General features: G+C 45.8%; 1 protein-coding gene across 1 annotated transcript in view; it reads right to left on the bottom strand.

Moving 5' to 3' along the window:
* EXOC6B (exocyst complex component 6B) overlaps window positions 1-23069 on the bottom strand; it is a 264366-nt gene that overhangs the window by 136211 nt on the left and 105086 nt on the right. The window contains exons 7-8 of the mRNA XM_088162886.1: window positions 14143-14319; window positions 9876-9944 (exon numbers count right to left, since the gene is read on the bottom strand). Coding sequence (XP_088019012.1) covers window positions 9876-9944; window positions 14143-14319 — 246 coding nt within the window. The remainder of the gene's footprint in view (window positions 1-9875; window positions 9945-14142; window positions 14320-23069) is intronic.

The raw sequence follows: 23069 nt of genomic DNA, 5'->3' as shown, positions 1-23069 counted from the left end.
TGGGCTGCACAGGAGAATTGCTCGGGGTTTGTTTGGTTTATGGATGGAGGTTCAGGGATAGGCTGAGCTCAGCTGAGCTGAGCCCAAGGATCATCCGGGAAGGCTCAGCCTGGAGAAAAGAAATTCAGGAGGGGACAACCAGGGAACAAGAGGAGCGTGGAAATGGCATCAGGCTGTGCCAGAGGAGGTTCGGGTTGGAAATTTGGGGAAATTCCTCATGGAAAAGGATGGGGTGGAGTCCCCATCACCCCCAAATCCCTGCAGGGATTTCCAAGCCCTGTGGATGTGGCACTCGGGGGACATCAGGGAGCTTTTCCAACCTCAACAATTCCACGATTTCACGATCCAAAGCCTCTCCTTGCAACGTCAGGGTTCCCCCCCCTCTCACAAAATCCTCCCCAATTTGCTCCCATCCACGTCCAATTCCTTTGGTTTTTCCATAAATTCCCACAGCTGCAGCCAGTGCCACTAAAGCCAAGGGGATCCCTCCCCCTCCAATTTTAGGGATAATCAGGAAAAAACTGGAACTGCTCACCACGGTTGGATTTGGGGGTCTTTAAATGTTCCCCAAAAAGCGACACACACACACACACACACACACACACACAGAGATTTTGGTTCATTTTTAGGAGGCAAATGAAGCCCTAAATGTGGAATATCAGAGCGAGCTGGGGATGGAGAGGAGGGTGAAGGCTGAGGAAGAAAAACCAATCCCAGATTCCAGGATCCCCTTGGAAAATCACAGCAAAACAAAGCACGGGACAAAATACAGAAGAAGGAATAAAAATTAATGAAATGGGGGGGAAAAAAAATTCCACAGAGGGTGGAACAGGGGCACAGAGAGGCTCAAAACTGACATGGAAAAGTTTTGGAGATTCCCGATTTTACTTCGGTTTTGAGGAGATTTGGACCCAACTTTTCCATGAGCTGCTCCAGTCTGAATTAGGTGCCCCTGGTATTGGATTTAAGGAATTTAAAAGGGATTTAAAAGGGATTTAAAAGGGATTTAAAAGGGATTTAAAGTCCTTTCCAACCCAAACCATTCCACTCTGGTTTGGATCCATGAGCAGAGGATGAGGAAGGAGTGGGAATTCACCATTTCCCTTCGTGCTAAAACTGATTTTTACCTTCGAACACAAACGTTCTCCAGGGAAATTCCTTCCAGATCACTTCACTTCCGCCCCTATCACTTGTTATTTTTGAGATATCTCCCTTTTTGGACAGCAGCACAGAGTTTTCCAAACATTCCTGGGACCCTCCTGAGCCCCAAAACCCGGAAACAGCAAATGTTGGGAAGAGCCTTCCCACGCCTGCACAGTGCTGGAATTCAGCTGGACCCCGAGCAAAGTGAAAATTCCCAACAAAAATCCCGATGGCTTTGGAATTCCCTGCATCCAGCAGCTCCAGAGTGGCTGAAATTCCTTAAAAAAAAAAATCTTTGGAAAGCAGTGGGGAAAAGTGAATGTTGTAGCAAAGGGGTGAAAAAAAAGATGGGAGGAATTCCAGAATTTTCAGCCCCTGAGTTGAGTCCTCCCAGGCCAGAATTCCAGGAGAATGGAGGAAAAGGGGAATGGGGAAAAGCAGGATGTATTTCAGCAGGAATTATGGCAATGATGTGCTGAGACAGAAGGATTTGGGATTCTGGTGTCCCTGATTTGATCCAGGATTTCATGTGCTTTTCCACAATATTCCCAATGTGCATGTCCCTGGATGGATGAGGGACAGTTGGATAAATAGATTTATAAATGATACAGAAATATAAAATACATTTATAGATTTGTTACAGAAATAAAGACATCATGTAAATATATATTTATAAATATCAATAATCAGTGGGGTGGTGAATTCCTGAGGGTTGGGATCAAGGAGCTGCTCCCCAAACGGAGCTGGGGACAAATGGGGACACAGCAACTCCCAGAAACTCCTCAGTGACTCCAAACAGGGGGGAAAAAGTCACAAAATTGTGGAATTCTTAAGGAAAGACCCCCAGGATCAAATATTCCCCCAGCGCTGTCCCTGTCCCCAAGTGCCACATCCACAGGGCCGTGACATCCCTCCAGGGATGGGCATTCCACTTCTGTCCTGGGCAATTCCAACCCCTGAGCGCCCTTTCCATGGAGAAAATTCCCCAAATTTCCACCCTGAGGCCGTTCCCTCTCCTCCTGTCCCTGTTCCCTGTTCCCAGATCCCAAATCCCCCCGGGCTGTCCCCTCCTGTCACAGCCACAAGGTCCCCTCTGATCCCCCCTTTTCTCCAGGCTGAGCCCCCAGCCAGGAAAACAGAGCTGGGAATTGAGAGTGGGATGGGATTGAGGGAACCAGGATGAAACCAACCCCAAACCCAAATTCCTGGGAAAACAGAGCTGGGAATTGAGAGTGGGATGGGATTGAGGGAACCAGGATGAAACCAACCCCAAACCCAAATTCCTGGGAAAACAGAGCTGGGAATTGAGAGTGGGATGGGATTGAGGGAACCAGGATGAAACCAACCCCAAACCCAAATTCCCAAAATATTTCCCAGGCTGTGTCTGCATCCAGGCTATTGCAGGAAAATCCTCCTTGGGTCAGGAATTTTTTCATTTTTCCCTCTCCCTTTTCCATGTCCACATGGAAATATTCCACAGGGAATATTTCAAACCCTGTGATTTTATCAGCCCAAATGAACCAACCCTGAGATTCCAGGAATTTCCTCCACTCAGAGCTGGGAATTGAGATCGGGATGGGATTGAGGGAACCAGGATGAAACCAACCCCAAATCCAAAATCCTGGCACTGTGACAATGCCCAGGGGGTGACACTGTGACAATCCCCCAGGGAGTTCCCAAGGAAAATTTGACAAGCCCGAGTTCCCAAAGAAACAAAACAAAAAAACCCCCCCAAAAAACCCCCAAAAAACAAAAAAAAACCCAAAAAAACCCCCCAAAAACCCCACCAAAAAAAACCCCAAAAACAAAAAAATAAAAAAATAAATAAATAAAAAAAAAAACCAAAAAAAACACCACCCTCCCAAAAAAACCTTAAAAAAAATTAAAAAAAAAAAAAAGAAAAAAAGAAAAAAAGAAAAAAAAAATAGTGGGAATTCCACGGGCTCACCTTGAGACCCCTTGAGCAGCAACTCCAGTGATAATTTAAAAACAATAATAATTCCAAATAGAAATAATTCCCAAAATAAATCATTCCAAATAGAAATAATTCCCCAAAATAAATAATTAATTCCCAAATGAATCCCCCAAAGTTTTCTTTCTTTTCTCTCCTCCTCCCAAGGCTGTGCTGGCCCCCAAGATATAAAATTTGTCTTTCCCTAAAATTCCAAATTCAAATATTTCCCAAATGGACACGGATTCTCCATCCTGATGAGAAATTCCTCCCTGGATTTGCAGGAAAACAGAGGATTCTTATGAAATTGGGCTTTGATTTTTTTAATTTTCTTTTTTAATTTTTAATTTTTTTAATGCATTTTGGGGAACGTGGCAGCACGGATAAAAACGTCACAGGTGAGATTTTAAAGAAATTTACAGCAATTCCCTCTCATCTCTTATTTAGCTCAAGGATCCAAATCTCGAAAAGAAAAAAAAAAAAAAAATCCTCCCCAGCTCCAGCTTGAAGGCTGAATTTTAATTTATTTTTATTTATTTCTTTTTTTTTTTTAAATCTCAGAATCCACTCCCCCTTTTTTTCTCCCTGCGCTGCCGCCTCTCTTTTTTATTTATTTATTTCTTTATTTCTTTCTTTATTTAGTTTTAAATTTTATTTTTAATTTTTTTTTTTGTTCTTTTTTTCCCTTTGTAGCTGGGATCAAAGACCAGGGAGTGTCGAGCCCGGTGCCTTCAGTGAAGAACCTCAAAGTAATTGGGAAGCAATTAGCACAAAGCTAAAAATAAATAAATAAATAAATAAACAAATACATAAATTTAAAAATAAAAATAAAAATAAAAACCAGCTCGTCAAGGCACAGCCTCAATGAGCACTGAACAGGCACCAGCTTTATTTTATTTTATTTTATTTTATTTTATTTTACCTTATTTTATCTTATTTATTTCATTTTATCTTGTTTATTTCATTTTATCTTCTTTTATTTTACCTTATTTTATTTTATCTTATCTTATTTTATCTTCTTTTATTTTACCTTATTTTATTTTATTTATTTCATTTTATCTTATTTTATCTTCTTTTATTTTACCTTATTTTATTTTATCTTCTCTTATTTAAATGAGCACTGAACAGGCACCAGCTCAGGGAGGGGTTTAAGGGATTTTATCTTATTTTATTTTATTTCATTTTATTTTATTTTATCTTATTTTACCTTTTTTATTTTATCTTATTTTATTTTATTTTACCTTAGTTTATTTTACCTTATTTTATTTTATCTTATTTTATTTTATTTTACCTTATTTTATTTTATCTTATTTTATTTTATTTTACCTTAGTTTATTTTATCTTATTTTACCTTAGTTTATTTTATCTTATTTTATCTTATTTTACCTTATTTTATCTTATTTCATTTTATCTTATCTTATTTTATTTTATCTTATTTTACCTTATTTTATTTTATCCTATTTTACCTTATTTTACCTCCTTTTATTTTATTTTTACCTTATTTTACCTTATCTCATTTTATTTTTTCCTTCCTTTCTGCTTCGTGCTCACTCTTTCCTTTCTGCCCCAGCGCAGCTCGGGCTGAACACGAAACACAAAAATTTAATTTTTTTTTTTTTTTTTTTAATTTTTAATTTTAATTTTTGTCTTCTGGAAAACGAGGGCTCAGCTCTGCTCGTTTATTTTGGATATTGAGCAAAACGGCCCCGGAGTCCCCGGGAATTTGGGCAACAGGAAAAATCAACCAATGGAAAAAAATCACATTTGGGGCTTGTTCTTTACATGAAAATATTGTCATTTTCTGCATCAATGGAAAAATCACATTTGGGGTTTGGACTTTGCATTAGAATATTGTTATTTTCTACATCAATGGAAAAATCACATTCTAGATTTGTTCTTTACATCATAATAATGTAATTTTCTACATCAATGGGGGAATCTCATTTTGGGTTTGTTCTTTACATGATAATAATGTAATTTTCTACATCAATGCAGAAATCACATTTTGGGTTTGGGCTTTGCATTAGAATATTGTTATTTTCTACATCAATGGAAAAATCACGTTTTGGGTTTGCTCTTTAGGTCATAATATTGTTATTTTCTACATCAATGGAAAAATCACATTTTGGATTTGGACTTTAGGTCATAAAATTATCATTTTCTACATCAATGGCAAAATCACATTCTTTACATCATAATATTGTCATTTTCCACATCAATGCAGAAATCATATTTTGGGTTTGTTCTTTACATGACAATATTTTAATTTTCTACATCAATGCAGAAATCACATTTTGGGTTTGGGCTTTACATGACAATATTGTTATTTTCTACATCAATGGAAAAATCACATTTTGGGTTTGGGCTTTGCATTAGAATATTGTCATTTTCTACATCAATGGGGGAATCACGTTTTGGGTTTGGACTTTAGGTCATAATAAATTAATTTTCCACATCAATGGCAAAATCACATTCTGGGTTTGTTCTTGACATGACAATATTGTCATTTTCCACATCAATGGCAAAATCACGTTCTGGGTTTGGTCTTTACATCATAATATTGTTATTTTCTACATCAATGGCAAAATCAGGTTTTGGGTTTGTTCTTTACATGACAATATTGTCATTTTCTACATTAATGGGGGAATCACATTTTGGGTTTCTTCTTTATATCATAATATTGTTATTTTCTACATCAATGGAAAAATCACATTTTGGGTTTGGTCTTTAGGTCATAATATTGTTATTTTCTACATCAATGCAGAAATCACATTCTGGGTTTCTTCTTTACATCATAATATTTTCATTTTCCACATCAATGGGGGAATCACGTTTTGGGTTTGGTCTTTACATCATAATATTGTTATTTTCTACATCAATGCAGAAATCACATTCTGGACTTGTTCTTTACATCAAAATATTGTCATTTTCCACATCAATGCAGAAATCACATTCTGGACCTGTTCTTTACATGATAACATTGTAATTTTCCACATCACTGGCAAAATCACATTTTGGGTTTGTTCTTTACATGACAATATTGTCATTTTCCACATCAATGGGGGAATCACATTCTGGGTTTCTTCTTTATATCATAATATTGTTATTTTCCACATCAATGCAGAAATCACATTCTGGGTTTGTTCTTTACATGACAATATTTTCATTTTTCAGAGCTCCTGTCCCAGGGAGCTGATCCCAGCCCAAAGCCCCACAGGTGAAGATCCTGAGACAGCCCAGGGCTGCTGAGCTCAGCCTAGGCTGGGCTTAGAGCTCAGGATCAGCTCAAACCCAGGCAAACTGAGCCTGAAATCCCTGGATTTGCTGCCTGTGCCCCTCTTAAACCTTTCACTGCTTTGGGATGGAGACTCTGGGATGTTTTATCCCAGATCCCAGAAATCCAAACTCTCCCTGCTCCCATTTCTCCAGAACCTGGATTTGACTCTCTTTTATTCATTCATAAAATCCCAGATTGGTTTGGGATGGAGTCACCCCAAATATTCTGGGATGTTTTATCCCATAAATTCAGACTCTCCCCACTCCCATCTCTGTCTCAGGCAGCCGTTTCCTCTCCAGGAAAGGATCTGGGATGAACAATTCCCAAAAAACATCCCAGGACAGCCTGGAAAGGCTAAAAACAACCTGGGCTGGGCTTAGAGCTCAGGATCAGCTCAAACCCAGACAAACTGAGCCTGAAATCCCTGGATTTGCTGCCTGTGCCCCTCTTTAACCTTTCACTGCTTTGGGATGGAAACTTTGAGATGTTTTATCCCAGATCCCAGAAATCCAAACTCTCCCTGCTCCCATTTCTCCAGGACCTGGATTTGACTCTCTTTTATTCACTTATAAATTCCCAGATTGGTTTGGGATGGCGTCACCCCAAATATTCTGGGATGTTTTATCCCATAAATTCAGACTCTCCCCACTCCCATCTCTGTCTCAGGCAGCCGTTTCCTCTCCAGGAAAGGATCTGGGATGAACAATTCCCAAAAAAATCTCCCAGCAGAGCCTGGAAAGGCTGAACAGATCCTGGGCTGGGCTTAGGGCTCAGGATCAGCTCAACCGAGGTCAGACTTTGGCAAACTGAGCCTGAAATCCCTGGATTTGCTGCCTGTGCCCCTCTTTAACCTTTCACTGCTTTGGGATGGAGACTCTGGGATGTTTTATCCCAGATCCCAGAAATCCAAACTCTCCCTGCTCCCATTTCTCCAGGACCTGGATTTGACTCTCTTTTATTCACTTATAAATTCCCAGATTGGTTTGGGATGGAGTCACCCCAAATATTCTGGGATGTTTTATCCCATAAATTCAGACTCTCCCCACTCCCATCTCTGTCTCAGGCAGCCGTTTCCTCTCCAGGAAAGGATCTGGGATGAACAATTCCCCCAAAAAAAAAAAAAAAAAAAAAACAACCCACAAAAACCCCTCCAAGGTCCAGCTCTCAATTAACCCCCGCCTGACCTTCCTTCACTTTCTTTCCCCCCTGCTCTGCCCTTCCTGCCGAAGTTCAGCGTTTCCTGGCCGAAATCTCGGTGCCTGCTGGATGTTGTCCCTCGCCTTGGATGCCGAGGGGAGGGAGGGAGGGAGGATTTGTTGGATTTACAGGTGCCTGACCCCCCCCTCCCCGTCCCTCCCTCCCTCCCTCCCTCTCTGGAAGGCTTTGACCGCGGGCTGAACCCCCCGGTACAATGAGTGAACTCGTGGCCTCGCTGATAAGGCTGCCAGATAAGGAGCTGGGCTTTGTAAAAAAAAAAAAAAAAAAAAAAAAAAATAAAATAAATAAAAAAAAGGAAAAAAAAAAAAAATCCTTTGGGAATTTTTTTTTTTTTTTAAGCGGCTCAGCTATAAAGGAGAGGTGACTGGAAGGTCGGTTTCAGTTTAAAAAAAAAAAAAATTAAAAAAAAATAAATAAAAAAAGATCTCGATGTTTATTCAACGTGGGTCTTTTTAAGTGCTGGCCAAGGGCTGAGATAACGCTATTGTAAATGATAAATATTGGGACTTTTGGGGAACTCTTACATTATGATCTTTCCGTCTGGCGCTGCTCGATGCTTTGCAGGATCTCTGACTTTGTTCCACCCAAGCTGAGCTTAGAAAGTCCAGCCAGGATTCAGTCCCAGGTCAGCAAAAGGGCAATTTGCTGCTCAGGGGATTTTTTTTTTTTTAATTTTTTAAAATTTTTTAATTTTTTGGTTTTTTTTTTTAATCCTGCTCCTGGCTCCCTAAAACGCTGTGCTCTGATTTTTGCTCTGGTTCCCGTTTGTGGGGTTGGGATTGGGAAGGAGGAATTGGAGCAGGGATTGGTCCCAGCTCAGAACCCCCTGCCCTGCTTCAACCTCTCCATGGAATCTCTGAAAAAAATAAAAAAATTAAAAAAAAAAATAAAAAAATCCCCTGGGATGGAATCCGAGCGTGCCCAGCCCTGCCAGGGCCACCAAGGGTCACGTCCCTGCAGGGATGTGGGAAAACTTTGCCCCATCAAATCCATAAGAAATCCTAATTAAATCCTATTCAAAGCCATATTAAACCCACACTGAATCAAATTTAAATCCATATCAATCCCATATCAAATCCACATCAAACCCATATCAAATCCATATCAAACCCTCCTCAGAACACCTCTGTGGACAATCACACCATCAAATCCATAATAAATCCGAATTAAATCCAATTCAAAGCCATATTAAACCCATACTGAATCCAATTTAAATCCATTATAAACCTATATCAAACTTATGAGTTTATCCATAATAAATCCATATCAAACCCATATCAAACCCATATCAAACTCTCCTCAGAACACCTTTGTGGGCAATCACACCATCAAATCCATAATAAATCCAAATTAAATGCAAATTCAATCCAAGTTAAATCCATAATAAACCCATATCAAACCTATATCAAACCCATATCAATCTCATATCAAACCCATATCAAACCCTCCTCAGAACACCTTTGTGGACAATCACACCATCAAATCCATAACAAGTCCAAATTAAATCCAAATTAAATCCATAATAAATCCATATCAAACCCATATCAAACCCATATCAAACCATATCAAACTCATATCAAAAAAAATCCAACCAATTCCTGCTCAAACCTCTCCCATTTCCATGGAAAAATAAAGTTTTAATTAATCCAGAGAATTATTGGAGGAAGCAGCATCAAATTCCAACCAATTCCATCCCAAAACTCCCCAGATTTCCCTGAAAAATGGAATTATTGCATCCAAAGAGGAATTCTTGAAGAAAATCCAACCAATTCCTGCCCAAAACTCTCCCATTTCCATGGAATTATTAAATTCATGAATCCAAAGAATTTTTGGAGAAAATGGTATCAGAGAATCCAAACAATTCCGTCCCAAAATTCCCCAGATTTCCCTGAAAAATGGAATTATTGCATCCAAAGAGCAAATAAAATAAAATAACGAAATAGAGAAATAAGTAAAATAAATAAATGAAAGAAACGAAATAAAGAAATAAACAGAAAAAAATAAACGACTGAAATGAATGAAATAATTAAATAAATTGAATAGATAAACTATATAAATAAAATAAATGAGATACATGAAATCAATGAAATAAATGAAATAAATTAAATACATTAAATACATTAAATAAATGAAATAATAAAATAAAAAATCCACATTGATTTCTATTAATTACCACCGTAATTACCACGTTATTTGTGCCTTATCTACCTCAATACACCCGACAAAAATTCACCAAAATGATCAGAACAATCCTTAGAGCTCCAAGAAAACCAAAAATCTCCTCACCAGGACGGAGTAGATGTGGAGGCATCGATAAACGGGGGAGAAATCCACCAAATCCTGGGCTCCAGGCACCTGCAACGGGGCCAAAATCCATCAGAAATCCCAGGGGCAGCAAGGAAATTCATTAATTTAACGAATTAATTCCATTCAATGAGAGGAGCAATAAAAAAAACAGCACGGACAGAGGAGGGAAAATGTCAGACCAGCTCCGTTTGCATTTCATGGAATTTATCCAGAATTTTATCCCTCAATCCCAGTTTTCCTTTCCCATTTCCATTTCCCAGGAATTTCTCTCCATTCCCAGTTTTCCTTTTCCCAGGAATTTCTCCCCAATCCAAATTTTTCTTTCCCATTTTCCAGGAATTTCTCCCCAATCCCAGTTTTCCTTTCCCATTTCCATTTCCCAGGAGTTTCTCCCCAATCCCAGTTTTTCTTTCCCAGCTCCATCTCCATTTCATTGAATTTATCCAGAATTTATCCCTCAGTCCCAGTTTTCCTTTCCCATTTCCATTTCCCAGGAATTTCTCTCCATTCCCAGTTTTCCTTTTCCCAGGAATTTCTCCCCATTCACAGTTTTTCTTTCCCATTTCCATTTCCCAGGAATTTCTCCCCAATCCAAATTTTCCTTTCCCATTTCCCAGGAGTTTCTCCCCATTCCCAGTTTTCCTTTCTCATTTCCATTTCCATTTCATTGAATTTATCCAGAATTTTATCCCTCAGTCCCAGTTCTCCTTTCCCATTTCCTTTTCCCAGGAATTTGTCCCCATTCCCAGTTTTCCTTTCCCATTTTCCAGGAATTTCTCCCCAATCCCATTTTCCTTTCCCAGCTCCATTTCCCAGGATTTTCTCCCCAGTCCCATTTTCCTTTCCCATTTCCCAGGCTGCTCCAGGAACAGCTCCAGAGGCAGGAGCTGGAGGTGCAGATGTGGGAATCCCATCCTGCACCATCAGGATCACCTCAACATCCCAAAAATCTCCTCAGGGCCATCCCAGGGGTGCAGGATGGGGAAGGAGGAAGCTCAGGGGGATCAAGGGAAAGAATCCCTGGGATGGATTTGGCTCATCCCTGTCCCTGGAATTCCCTTCCCACCCTGCTCCCCATCCATCCCTGAGTCCCCTCCAGCCAGGCAGGGTTGGAACAGCAGGAATGAGGGAAAATTCCAGCAAGGAATGAGGCTGGAATCACCTGGGACCCCTCCCATGTTCCCTTGGGCTGCTGAGAAAATCCCAGCTGAGCCAGGCTGGGAGAGCTGGGAATGTTCCCCTGGAGAAGGGAAAATTGCAGGGAATGCTCAGAGTCCCTGCAGGGGCTCCAGGAGAGCTGGAATTGGGGACAAGGCCTGGAGGGACAGGACCCAGGGAATGGCTCCCACTGGGAAAGGGGAGATTGGGCTGGGATCTTGGGAAGGAATTCCTGCCTGGGCTGCAATTCCCAGATTTGCTGGGGCTGCCCCTGGATCCCTGGCAGTGCCCAAGGCCAGGTTGGATCCCCCTGGGACAGCTGAGGTGTCCCTGAACATGGATGGGGTGGAATTGATGATTTTTAAGGTCCCTTCCATCCCAAACCATTCCATGATTCCATGAAATTCTCCCTCTGACTGTACATGTCACCGTTACCCTGTGTGACATTCCCAAATCCAGGTGTTCACCTGATATTTCAATATTCACACACATCTCAAAACTCTCATTTAGCACTGAAGAGGTGCCTGCATTTCCCGAGGCAGAGCTGCACTGCCAGAGCTCCCAACAATCCATAAATCCCGGATTTTTGGGACGTGCCTTGCCCCAGGAGCTGATGGCTCCTCCCCTTCAACCCAATCCCGGCTTTTTGTGCCTCTCGATTTCCAGAACAAAGGATTTATTCATCTTGTCCCAAAATTTCCCCGCTCCACACCACATCAGGTTCCCAAATCTCGTTCCCAAATCCTGCAGCAGGCACGTTCCAGGAGCAGGGAAATGGGAACACCCAAACCCCTCCTGCCAGCAGGGTTCCAGAATTCCTGCAGCACACTTAACCCCGAGTTTTCCATGGAAATGTGAAATGTGGAGCCCTGGATGCCACAGCACAGGGGTGGCTCAGGGTTTAGGGAATGGCTCTGGCTTGGGATAATTCAGGACATGGGAGTTCATTTGGGATGTGAGGGTTCGTTTGGGACATGAGGGCTCGTTTGGGATATGAGGGTTAATTAAGGACATGGGAGTTAATTCGGGATAAAAGAGTTCATTTGGGATATGAGGGTTAACTTGGGATAAAAGGGTTCATTTGGGATAAAAAGGTTCATTTGGGATACAAGGGTAAATTCAGGGTATGAGGGTAAATTTGAGATAAAAAGGTTAATTCAGGATATAAGGTTTCATTTGGGACACGAGGGTTCATTTGGGACACGAGGGTTCATTTGGGATATGAGGGATAATTCAGGATATGGGGGTTAATTTGGGATCTAAGAATTCATTTGGGATACAAGGGTAAATTCAGGGTATGAGGGTTAATTGGGATACAAGGGTTAATTGGGATACAAGGGTTAATTGGGATACGAGGATAAATTTGGGATATGAGGGTAAATTTTGGGATATGTGGGATTTCCTCCATGGGATCTCCTCAGGACACCTGGCCAGGTGCACCTGGTGGCCCCGTGGCTCCCCCAGTGCTCCTCACCACCAGGGACAGCAGCCACTGCCCACCCTGGGCTGGGACTGGACAGGGATGGGACAGGGACAGGGACAGGGACAGGGACAGGGGACAGGGACAGGGACAGGGATGGGACAGGGACAGGGACAGGGATGGGACAGGGACAGGGACAGCCCCTCCTGCCCATCCCAGCTGTGGGGTCACCACTGTGCCAGCCTGAGACCAGCCAGAACCATGGAATCATGGAATGGGATGGGTGGGAAGGGATCCTAAATCCCATTCCACCTCATCCCACCCCATCCCATCCCATCCCATCCCATCCCATCCCATCCCATCCCATCCCATCCCATCCCATCCCATCCCACCCCATCCCATCCCATCCCATCCCATCCCATCCCATCCCATCCCATCCCATCCCATTCCCACCCCATCCATGGCAGGGACACCTCAGCTGTCCCAGGTGGATCCAACCTGGCCTTGGGCACTGCCAGGGATCCAGGGGCAGCCCCAGCAAATCTGGGAATTGCAGCCCAGGCAGGAATTCCTTCCCAATCTCCCCTTTCCCAGTGGGAGCCATTCCCTGGGTCCTGTCCCTCCAGGCCTTGTCCCCAATTCCAGCTCTCCTGGAGCCCCTGCAGGGGCTCTGAGCATTCCCTGCAATTTTCCTTTCTCCAGGGGAACATTCCCAGCTCTCCCAGCCCTGGAGGGCTCTGGGCTGACCCCACAATTCCATCCCTCTGGAGGAAGGTGTGACCTCAGTGCTTTGGATGCACAGCAGTCGTGGGAAGGAGGGAATGGATTTGCAGGGAGACAACAGGAACCACAGAACCACCTCAACCCCCCTGACTTTAAATTCCAAACTCATCCTCGAGCCTTCCCTGGCTGCTCAGGGGCTGTCACAGTCAGGGTGACAAAAACCCCCCAGCCCAGGGACTGGCTGTAGCTGAAAATATCATTATCCTGACAAAAATCAGGATTCCACAAAGGAGAAAAAAAGCACCCAGAGGGGGCAGAGAGAACTTCCCAAAAGTTCCCAAGGACACCCAAGGAATGATGGACAGGTCTGGATCTCTGAGCTCCCTGTCCTGGCTCCATTCCATGGGAAACATCCCAAATCCCAGCAGTGGGGGAAGGGAAAACCAACAGCACCCCCAGGTTATGGTTTGTGGTTCCCAAAAATCTCTGAGAGGTCATGGGAAAGGAAAGGAAAAGGAAAAGGAAAAGGAAAAGGAAAAGGAAAAGGAAAAGGAAAAGGAAAAGGAAAAGGAAAAGGAAAAGGAAAAGAAGCACATAAAGGAATTCAAATTTCCAGCTCCTGTCCTGACACAACCCTTTATCCCAACACGAAGGAGGACAAAGGAAAAGGCCAAAAATTGGATTGTGGAGCATCCACGAGGGATGGATGTTCCCCAGCAGCACCAAGGTGCTGGCACAGACTGGGGTGGGCAGTTCCCAATCCTTGGCCTCTCTGCTGAGCCTGGTAGTGGGAATGGGGATAAAAACACAAAATGACCAAATTTTGGGACACTTTTCACATTCTCCAGCCTCTTCTGCACCTCCAGGACTCCCCCATGAGCAAGGAGCAAACTCCTCGAGACCCCACACCACCCAGTGGCCCCTGGTTTGGTGTTGCACAGTTACCTCTTCCTCCTCATCCTCATCCTCCACATCCAGGATCCCCGAATCCTGCTCTGACATGGGGCTGGTGTTCTTCACCTCCAGCTCGGAGCTGGCACTGAATTCCTTCTTGGATTTCTTCCCCCCGCTGATCCTGGGCTGCTGGGACACGATGTTGTCCAGGTTTCTCTGCTGCTGTGCCTAGGGGAAAAAAATAAATAAATAAAAAATAAGATGAAGAAGAAGAAAAAAAAAAAGATTCCACCTGGGATTTAATTTGGTTTCCAGGCCTGGAAGGGGACAAAGGGAGGCTGAAGGTGGAATAGCTTTTCCCCTCCCCACTCCCAGCCCAGATATTCCCAGATCCATTCACAAAGCAGGCCAGGGATTATCCAACAACCCCAACACTCTCCTGGGCTCTTTCCAAACGCCAAGAGCCCCGGTCCCCGTGCTGCCACCCCGATCCTTTCACAGCCCAGCTGCAGCACGGCCGGCCATGTGGCGACTGTCACAAGCTCCGGGACCTCCTGAACCGCTGGATTTGCTCCTCCTTTCCAGCACAAAACATTCCACATCTGGACCCCAGAGTTAATCCCGAAAGGGTTTGTGCGGGAGGAGCCCCGGGAGGGTTGAATTGCACGGAAGGAGCTGTAAAAAGGTGCTCAAGGAAAGGAGGACGGGAGGGGTGGGAACACCTGGAGAGATTCCAGGGATTTTTGGGGCTGGCTGGAACTGGAGGTCACTCACTGCGCCCTCCTGCAAAAAAAAAAAAAAAAAATTTTCGTTTTTTTTCCCCCCCCGACTTTGATACGGAGCTCAATAATGTGGCAGGAAAAGCCGTGCAGCCCCAGCTGTTGAGGATTTGATGGAGTTCCAACCAAAGGACAGGGAATGGGAACAGCACGGACACAAAAAGGCCAAATCCCAACCAAAAAAAAAAGGAAAAAAAAAAAGGCCAATCCCATGGATGTGGCAGGGCTGGGTTTGTAACTGGGAAATAAACCCCGGGAAAACGTGGAATTCGCAGGGATTTAGACACAGATTTGGAGGATTCCTCTGGGTTTGCTGCGGGTTTTTTATGTATCAGAAGAAAGGTGGGTGGGAATCATGGAATCATGGACAGGATCCTAAGGATCCTCTCATTCCATGGGCAAGGACACTTTGCACAAGCCCAGGGAGCTTCTGGATATTCTGGAATTCCAGGATTCAGGGAGCTCCAGGATATTCTGGAATTCCAGGATCAGGCAGCTCCTGGACATTCTGGAATTCCAGGATATTCTGGAATTCCAGGGTTCTCTGTGGGAATGTGGCAGCCTGGATTTAGAAGGATTTATGGAAAACCACAAAACCTGTTGGAGACCCAGCTGTCAGCGACACCAAGGGAGAATTAAAATATTATTAATTACTATTAAAATCGCTACTTATTAATTACTTTTGCTACCTGAAGCACAGAGAGCACAAAGATTTATCCCATGTGCAAACCTCCCAAATTATTTCCTTTCCAACGCTTGGAAGTTTGAACATTCCCCCCCAAAAATAATTCAGGAGCAGCTTTGATTTTCTGACAGCCTCCAAGTCCCTTGGGAATCTCTCCTTGGGAAGCAAAACTCCCCCAGGGATTTGGAAAATCCAGGAATGGAGATCCCATTCCCTGGAAAATCCACCTCAGAGAGCTCCTGACCCCGAGCACGCTCAACCAGCTCTGAGTCAATTAACGAGCTGGGTTAATTGATAACAAAATTCCCTGCACAAAGCCACCCTTGGAGCTGGCTGCAGCAGGAACCAGAGAGAATCCTCGGATTGGGATCAGTTATCCCTGTGGGATCTGTAATTCCTATGGGATGAGTTATCCCTATGGGATCTGTCATCCCTGTGGGATCAGTTATCCCTGTGGGATCTGTAATTCCTATGGGATGAGTTATCCCTATGGGATCTGTCATCCCTGTGGGATCAGTTATCCCTGTGGGATCTGTAATTCCTATGGGATGAGTTATCCCTGTGGGATCTGTTATTCCTATGGGATCAGTTATCCCTGTGGGATCTGTAATTCCTATGGGATCTGTTATCCCTGTGGGATCAGTTATCCTTGTGGGATCTGTCATCCCTGTGGGATCTGTAATTCCTATGGGATCTGTTATCCCTATGGGATGAGTTATTCCTGTGGGATCTGTCTTCCCTGTGGGATGTGGGACCTGTTATCCCTGTGGGACCTGTTATTCCTATGGGATCAGTTATCCCTGTGGGATGTGGGATCAGTTATCCCTGTTTGGGATCTGTCATCCCTGTGGGATCAGTTATTCCTATGGGATCTGTTATTCCTATGGGATGTGGGATCTCTTATTCCTATGGGATCTGTCATCCCTATGGGATCTGTCTTCCCTGTGGGATCAGTTATCCCTGTGGGATCTGTTATTCCTATGGGATGAGTTATCCCTGTGGGATGAGTTATCCCTGTGGGATCTGTAATTCCTATGGGATCAGTTATCCCTGTGGGATGTGGGATCAGTTATCCCTGTGGGATCAGTTATCCCTGTGGGATGTGGGATCAGTTATCCCTGTTTGGGATCAGTTATCCCTGTGGGATGTGGGATCAGTTATCCCTGTTTGGGATCAGTTATCCCTGTGGGATGTGGGATCAGTTATCCCTGTGGGATCAGTTATCCCTGTGGGATGTGGGATCAGTTATCCCTGTTTGGGATCAGTTATCCCTGTGGGATGTGGGATCAGTTATCCCTGTTTGGGATCAGTTATCCCTGTGGGATGTGGGATCAGTTATCCCTGTGTGGGATCAGTTATCCCTGTGGGATGTGGGATCAGTTATCCCTGTGGGATCAGTTATCCCTGTGGGATGTGGGATCAGTTATCCCTGTTTGGGATCAGTTATCCCTGTGGGATGTGGGATCAGTTATCCCTGTTTGGGATCAGTTATCCCTGTGGGATGTGGGATCAGTTATCCCTGTGGGATCAGTTATCCCTGTGGGATGTGGGATCAGTTATCCCTGTTTGGGATCAGTTATCCCTGTGGGATGTGGGATCAGTTATCCCTGTTTGGGATCAGTTATCCCTGTGGGATGTGGGATCAGTTATCCCTGTGGGATCAGTTATCCCTGTTTGGGATCAGTTATCCCTGTGGGATGTGGGATCAGTTATCCCTGTTTGGGATCAGTTATCCCTGTGGGATGTGGGATCAGTTATCCCTGTGGGATCAGTTATCCCTGTGGGATGTGGGATCAGTTATCCCTGTGTGGGATCAGTTATCCCTGTGGGATGTGGGATCAGTTATCCCTGTGTGGGATCAGTTATCCCTGTGGGATGTGGGATCAGTTATCCGTGTTTGGGATCAGTCATCCCACAGCACAACCTTGACCTCTAGTGGTTGCAGAGCAGGAGCAGCCCCGGAGTTCATTTCACTCCGAGTGCTCCTCCCAGCCGGGCCAGGGGACTCCCAGCCCCTTCCCTTTCCAAAAACCCTCCTCGGGGACGGATCCCAACAATGGGAATTTTTGCAACCAAGCCCCAGAGGGAAAGGTCTGGGCGGGCTCTGCTCCCCACGACAGGACGCGGAGCCGTGGGGAGGGAAAGGGGGGCGCTTTTGGCACCGGGATTTCGGGATTTGGGGACTTCAGAGAGCGCCTTGCGACATCCCACAAAGGGAATTAGGACTTCAAAAAGGGTCGGGGCTCGGCCCTTCAGAAGAGAACACAACAAAGGGTCGGGGCTCGGGCCCGCCCTGCGCTGCCAGGAGTTTCCCAAGCCTGGCCTAATGAAGTTATAAGCCTGGATCCACTGGAAATTCCCCCAAAAGCGAGCCCAGCGCTCTCATTAAACCCCGGAGTTTCTGTAATCCCTCTCCTTCTGCAGAGGGGACAATCAAAGAGTGGGAAAAGGCGAAGTTTTGGACGCAGCCCTGAGCTGGACAAGGATCATTAAGCAGGGAGGAGCGGTCATGGGAGAGGGAAATTTGGGATAAGGAGCTGGAGGATGCTGCTGCCAGCCCTGCACTGCTCTGGCCCAACCCTCGGAGTGAAACACGCCGGGATTTCAGGCTGGACACGGAATCGGTGGCACCAAGGATCCATGGAAGAGTTCTCCGAGGATCTTGGTCCCACCTCTGTTTTCCAGCAGGGATTAATCTGCCCTAAGTCCAGCTCTGCTGGGCCAGGGGTTAATAGTGATAAGATCCAAACCAAATATTGGTAAGGACTCATAAATTCCAGTTATAAATCAAGGAGATCTGTCCCATCCGGCACCGCTCCAGGACAAGGAGCCCCACGTGGAATTCACCCCCCACGCTTTGATTTTGCACTTTCAATGCAAATAAACTGATTTATCAAGAGAAGAATTTTTGGACCTGAAGTCCAAGCACCAGCTGGGAAAATCACAGAATCCAGGAATGGTTTGGGTGGGAAGAGACCTTAAAAATCCCATCCCATTCCACCTCCAGGGACATCTCCCACTATCCCAGGAGGATCCAAACCTCAATGTCCAACCTGGCCTTGGACACTCACAGGGATCCAGGGGCAGCCACAGCAAATCTGGGAATTCCACCCCAGCTCCTCCTTACCCTCTGAATGAAAAAAAAAGGAAAAAAATTGTATGTCCCAACTCCCAGATATCCTAAAAAGCAGCCAGAGGACGCTCCCGATGGCACAAAAAGTTTCCAGCCCACCAGGAGCAATTCAGACCTCGAGGAATCCTCACCTTTCAGGATTTTTGTGGGGGGAGTTTTAAATTAGACGAGATTTCCCATGGATTTGTGCCTGAATGGCCTCACATTCAGTCCATGGTGTTCCCAAATCCCCATCTGTGCTGGGCACATTCCGACTGCAGCGGGAGCGGGAGTGCCCCGAGCCTGGAATGATCCCAGCCCTGGATCCTGCACACACCAGGAGGGACAGGAATGGCTTTTCCATCTCCAGCAAGACATTCCCAACTCCCCCACCCCGCTCCCAGCAGGAAACCATCTGGACTGAGGTGACCTACAAGTGAGAAATATCGAATTTTCTTCAGCTCTGTGAAGTCACCGAGGTTTTGGTTTCACCGTGAGCTGGGGGGAGGCCCAGAGGAAGCAGCTCCGGAGAAATTCGGGATTATCCCAAAGAACTCCCTGTTCCCACCCCCAGCACCTCCTCCCCAGGCTGGGGTGCAGCAGAACAACCTTTCCATGGATTTCCATGGAATCCATTTTTCCCTGGATCCATCCACGGGAAGGATCAAGCCCGACCTGCAGAGGGGCACTGGGGGGGTCTGGGGGTTCTGTTCCCAAAAAAAGGTCTGGAGGAGCCCAGGGAAGAGGCCTGGGTGACACCTGGAGTGCCTTTGGAAAAAAAAAACGACAGAACTGGGGCTGGGGATGACAAATCCAACCCCAAATCCCCCCAGGTTTTGGTGTGGTTTCCATGGAAGTGAGGCCAGTTTGGGGTTACCCTGTGGAATTACCTCTGTGATCCAGGACCATCAATCCTGGCTCGCTCTGCTCCACGGGAGGAATGTACAAAGAAAGGCAGGAGAGCCAGAGCTGGTCACAGGTGATGTCGTGGTTAGGGGTCAAACACAAAGTGCTGGGCTCCTGAAGTTCCCTCCAAGCACAGCCACCTCCCTCATCCACTCCAGCAGGGCAGAATTCCCAGCTCCTGATGGGAATTCTCTTTCCAGACTGGCTGCCAGGACGAGCAAAGGCACCTTTGCACCTCCAGGGCCAGGCTCGGGTCAGGGACCCCCGTTTGTGGGGCTGAGGGTGTCATCAGGCAGCCCAGAAGACTTTTGGGAGAGCTGGGATAATGGGAGGTGTGGGATGGGATGGGATGGGGATGGGGATGGGGATGGGGATGGGGATGGGATGGGATGGGATGGGATGGGATGAGGATGGGATTTAAGGTCCCTTCACACCCAAACCATCCTGGGATTATCTGATGATGTAACTCCTGTCTCCTGCACATCCCTTTCCCAAAGGCTCGACCCCTCGAGCCACAGGACGTGGCTTTGGGGGTTTCAAACCCTAAACACAAATTCCAGGTGTGGAATCCTCATTCCTGGCAGTGTCCCAGGCCAGGCTGGACAGGGTTTGGAGCAGCCTGGGACAGTGGGAGGTGTCCCTGCCCATGGCAGGGGTGGCACTGGAAGATTTTTAAGGTCCCTTCCAACCCAAACCAGTCTGGGATTCAAAGCCCTCAGCAGGAAGGATTTTCCTCAGCATTCCAGGATCCATCCTGAAAAATCTCCCACAGGTTTTGAGAAGCAACTCCCCCTTGCCCAGCCCTCACAGCCAACCCCACCCAACCCAGCCAAGCCAGAGCTGAACTTTCTGCAGTTGAATTTTTCACAGCTGGGTTTCCCAAAGCAACTCAGCTCCTCGAGATCGGGCGACCTCAGCCACAAACCTGCACCCCAACGCCATGGGATCATTCCCAGTGCCATGGGATCATTCCCAATGCCATGGAGTCATTCCCAGTGCCATGGGGTCATTCCCAGTGCCATGGGGTCATTCCCAATGCCATGGGATCATTCCCAGTGCCATGGAGTCATTCCCAATGCCATGGACTCATTCCCAATGCCATGGGATGATTCCCAACACCATGGAGTCATTCCCAATGCCATGGGGTCATTCCCAATGCCATGGAGTCATTCCCAACGTCATGGGGTCATTCCCAATGCCATGGAGTCATTCCCAACGCCATGGAGTCATTCCCAGTGCCATGGGATCATTCCCAACGCCATGGAGTCATTCCCAATGCCATGGAGTCATTCCCAATGCCATGGAGTCATTCCCAATGCCATGGGATGATTCCCAACACCATGGAGTCATTCCCAATGCCATGGGGTCATTCCCAATGCCATGGAGTCATTCCCAATGCCATGGAGTCATTCCCAATGCCATGGGATCATTCCCAGTGCCATGGGATCATTCCCAATGCCATGGGATCATTCCCAATGCCATGGACTCATTCCCAATGCCATGGGATGATTCCCAACACCATGGAGTCATTCCCAGCACCATGGAGTCGTTCCCAAAGCCACGGGATCATTCGCAACACCAAGGGATCAGTCCCAAAACCATGGAATCCTTCCCAATGCCATGGGATCATTCCCAGACCTTTGGGATCATTCCCAACACCATGGGACCATTCCCAACACCATGGAGTCATTCCCAATGCCATGGGATCATTTCTAATGTCATGGAGTCGATCCCAAAGCCACGAAGTCATTCCCACTGCCATGGGATCATTCCCAGACCTTTGGGATCATTCCCAATCCGATGGGATCATTCCCAATGCCATAGGACCATTCCCAACACCATGGAGTCACTCCCAATGCCATGGAGTCACTCCCAATGTTATGGGATCTCTCCCAATGCCATGGACTCACTCCCAGCACCATGGGATCATTCCCAGCACCAAGGGATCAGTCTCAAAACCATGGAATCCTTCCCAATGCCATGGGATCACTCCCAGACCCTTGGGATCATTCTCAACTCCATGGAGTCACTCCCACTGCCATGGGCTCATTCCCATCTCCATGGGCTCATTCCCAGACCCTTGGGATCATTCCCAGACCCTTGGGATCATTCCCAGACCCTTGGGATCATTCCCAAATCAGGCCAGGGACTCCTCCAGGCTCAGCCTGCAGAGCCACCCTCAGGAAAAGTTGTTTCACCCCCTCCAGGAGGAAGGAGCTCCTTTAAAACCCCAACATTGCTCTTTTTAAAACTTCACCTGGTTTTCCACAGCCATTCCCAAACGCTGGAGTCTCACCTCCCCTCACCTCCACCCACCAATATTTACTTTTGAGCAGAATCTAATTGGGTTTTTCCTGATGAGACACGAGATAAGGCCCGGGGAGAAGGGGCTGGTGATTGAAAGGGAGCGATGATTTAAAGGCTGGCTTTGGTAGGCTCTGATTAATTCCTGCTGTGATGGTTTTACAGACCCCACTAATGGGCTGAGACATCGAATTTTCAAATATCATCTCCCCCAAAATCCCTAGGAGTGGGATACATATTCCTTCAACAATCTTAGGGAAGAAAAGGGGGAAAGAAAGAAAAAAAAAAAGCAGCAAAGCAGAGCAGCTATGGGGGTAGGAAAAAAAAAAAAAAAAAAAAAAAAAGAACGTTAATAAAAAATGACAGTAGGGCTGGAGCCCTGCCAGAGAGCCATTCCAAAGTTATAAAATCCCCCTGGGATCAGATAAAAGCAGGGATTATTATTGCAAGGTGTAAACTCAACACACGGCCGCAGCTCCTGCTTTGAGTTTGCCCGCGGAGCCGGCGCTGTCGGGACCAGGAGGGGCTCGGCCTCTCCTGCTGCTAACTCGTTATCAGAGCAGACAATTTGTTGGAGGTTTGGCCGACAAAGTTCTCCCTGGGCTCAGGAAACGAGACCCAACAATGGGAGGTTGGGGGTTTTTTTTTGGTTTTTTTTTTTTTTTTTTGAACTCCATTCCAGGTCGTTAAATAAAAGGAGTTTTGGAAATGCAGCGTTGGATGGGTTTGTTCTCCCCAGTGACCCTGCACAGACTCAGCCTCAACCCCCTCACTCCTCATTCCCTAAAAAAAGTTTCTTCCACCTCAGCCCATTCAGAGCTAAATTCCACCTCGGCTCTGATAGCCCTAAATATCAATTTTCATCAAATGCCAGGTTTTTGGCATCGAGTTTGTGATGAGGAAAATGCAATTCCCTCTTTGCTTTGCTCTCACCCCATGATTTACCCTCATCCCCTGCTCCTGCTCATTTTCCCAACCTGGATTTAATCCAGGCCTAATTCCATGAATTTTACAGTTCAATATTCCCTGGCCAGGACAAGGGCACTGCTGAGCCCCACCAGATTCCCAACAATTCCCATTTGTGCTGCCCCAAATTCCCAACAATTCCCATTTGTGCTGCCCTGGATCCTGGGAGTGTCCAAGGCCAAGGTTGGACACTGGGGCTTGGATCCATTTGGGATAATGGGAGGTG

Source organism: Sturnus vulgaris, chromosome 4, assembly GCF_052056855.1.
Source record: "Sturnus vulgaris isolate bStuVul1 chromosome 4, bStuVul1.hap1, whole genome shotgun sequence".
Lineage (NCBI taxonomy): Eukaryota > Metazoa > Chordata > Aves > Passeriformes > Sturnidae > Sturnus > Sturnus vulgaris.
Note: the sequence above shows the minus strand (reverse complement) of the source record. Positions and strands in the feature narration are given on the sequence as shown.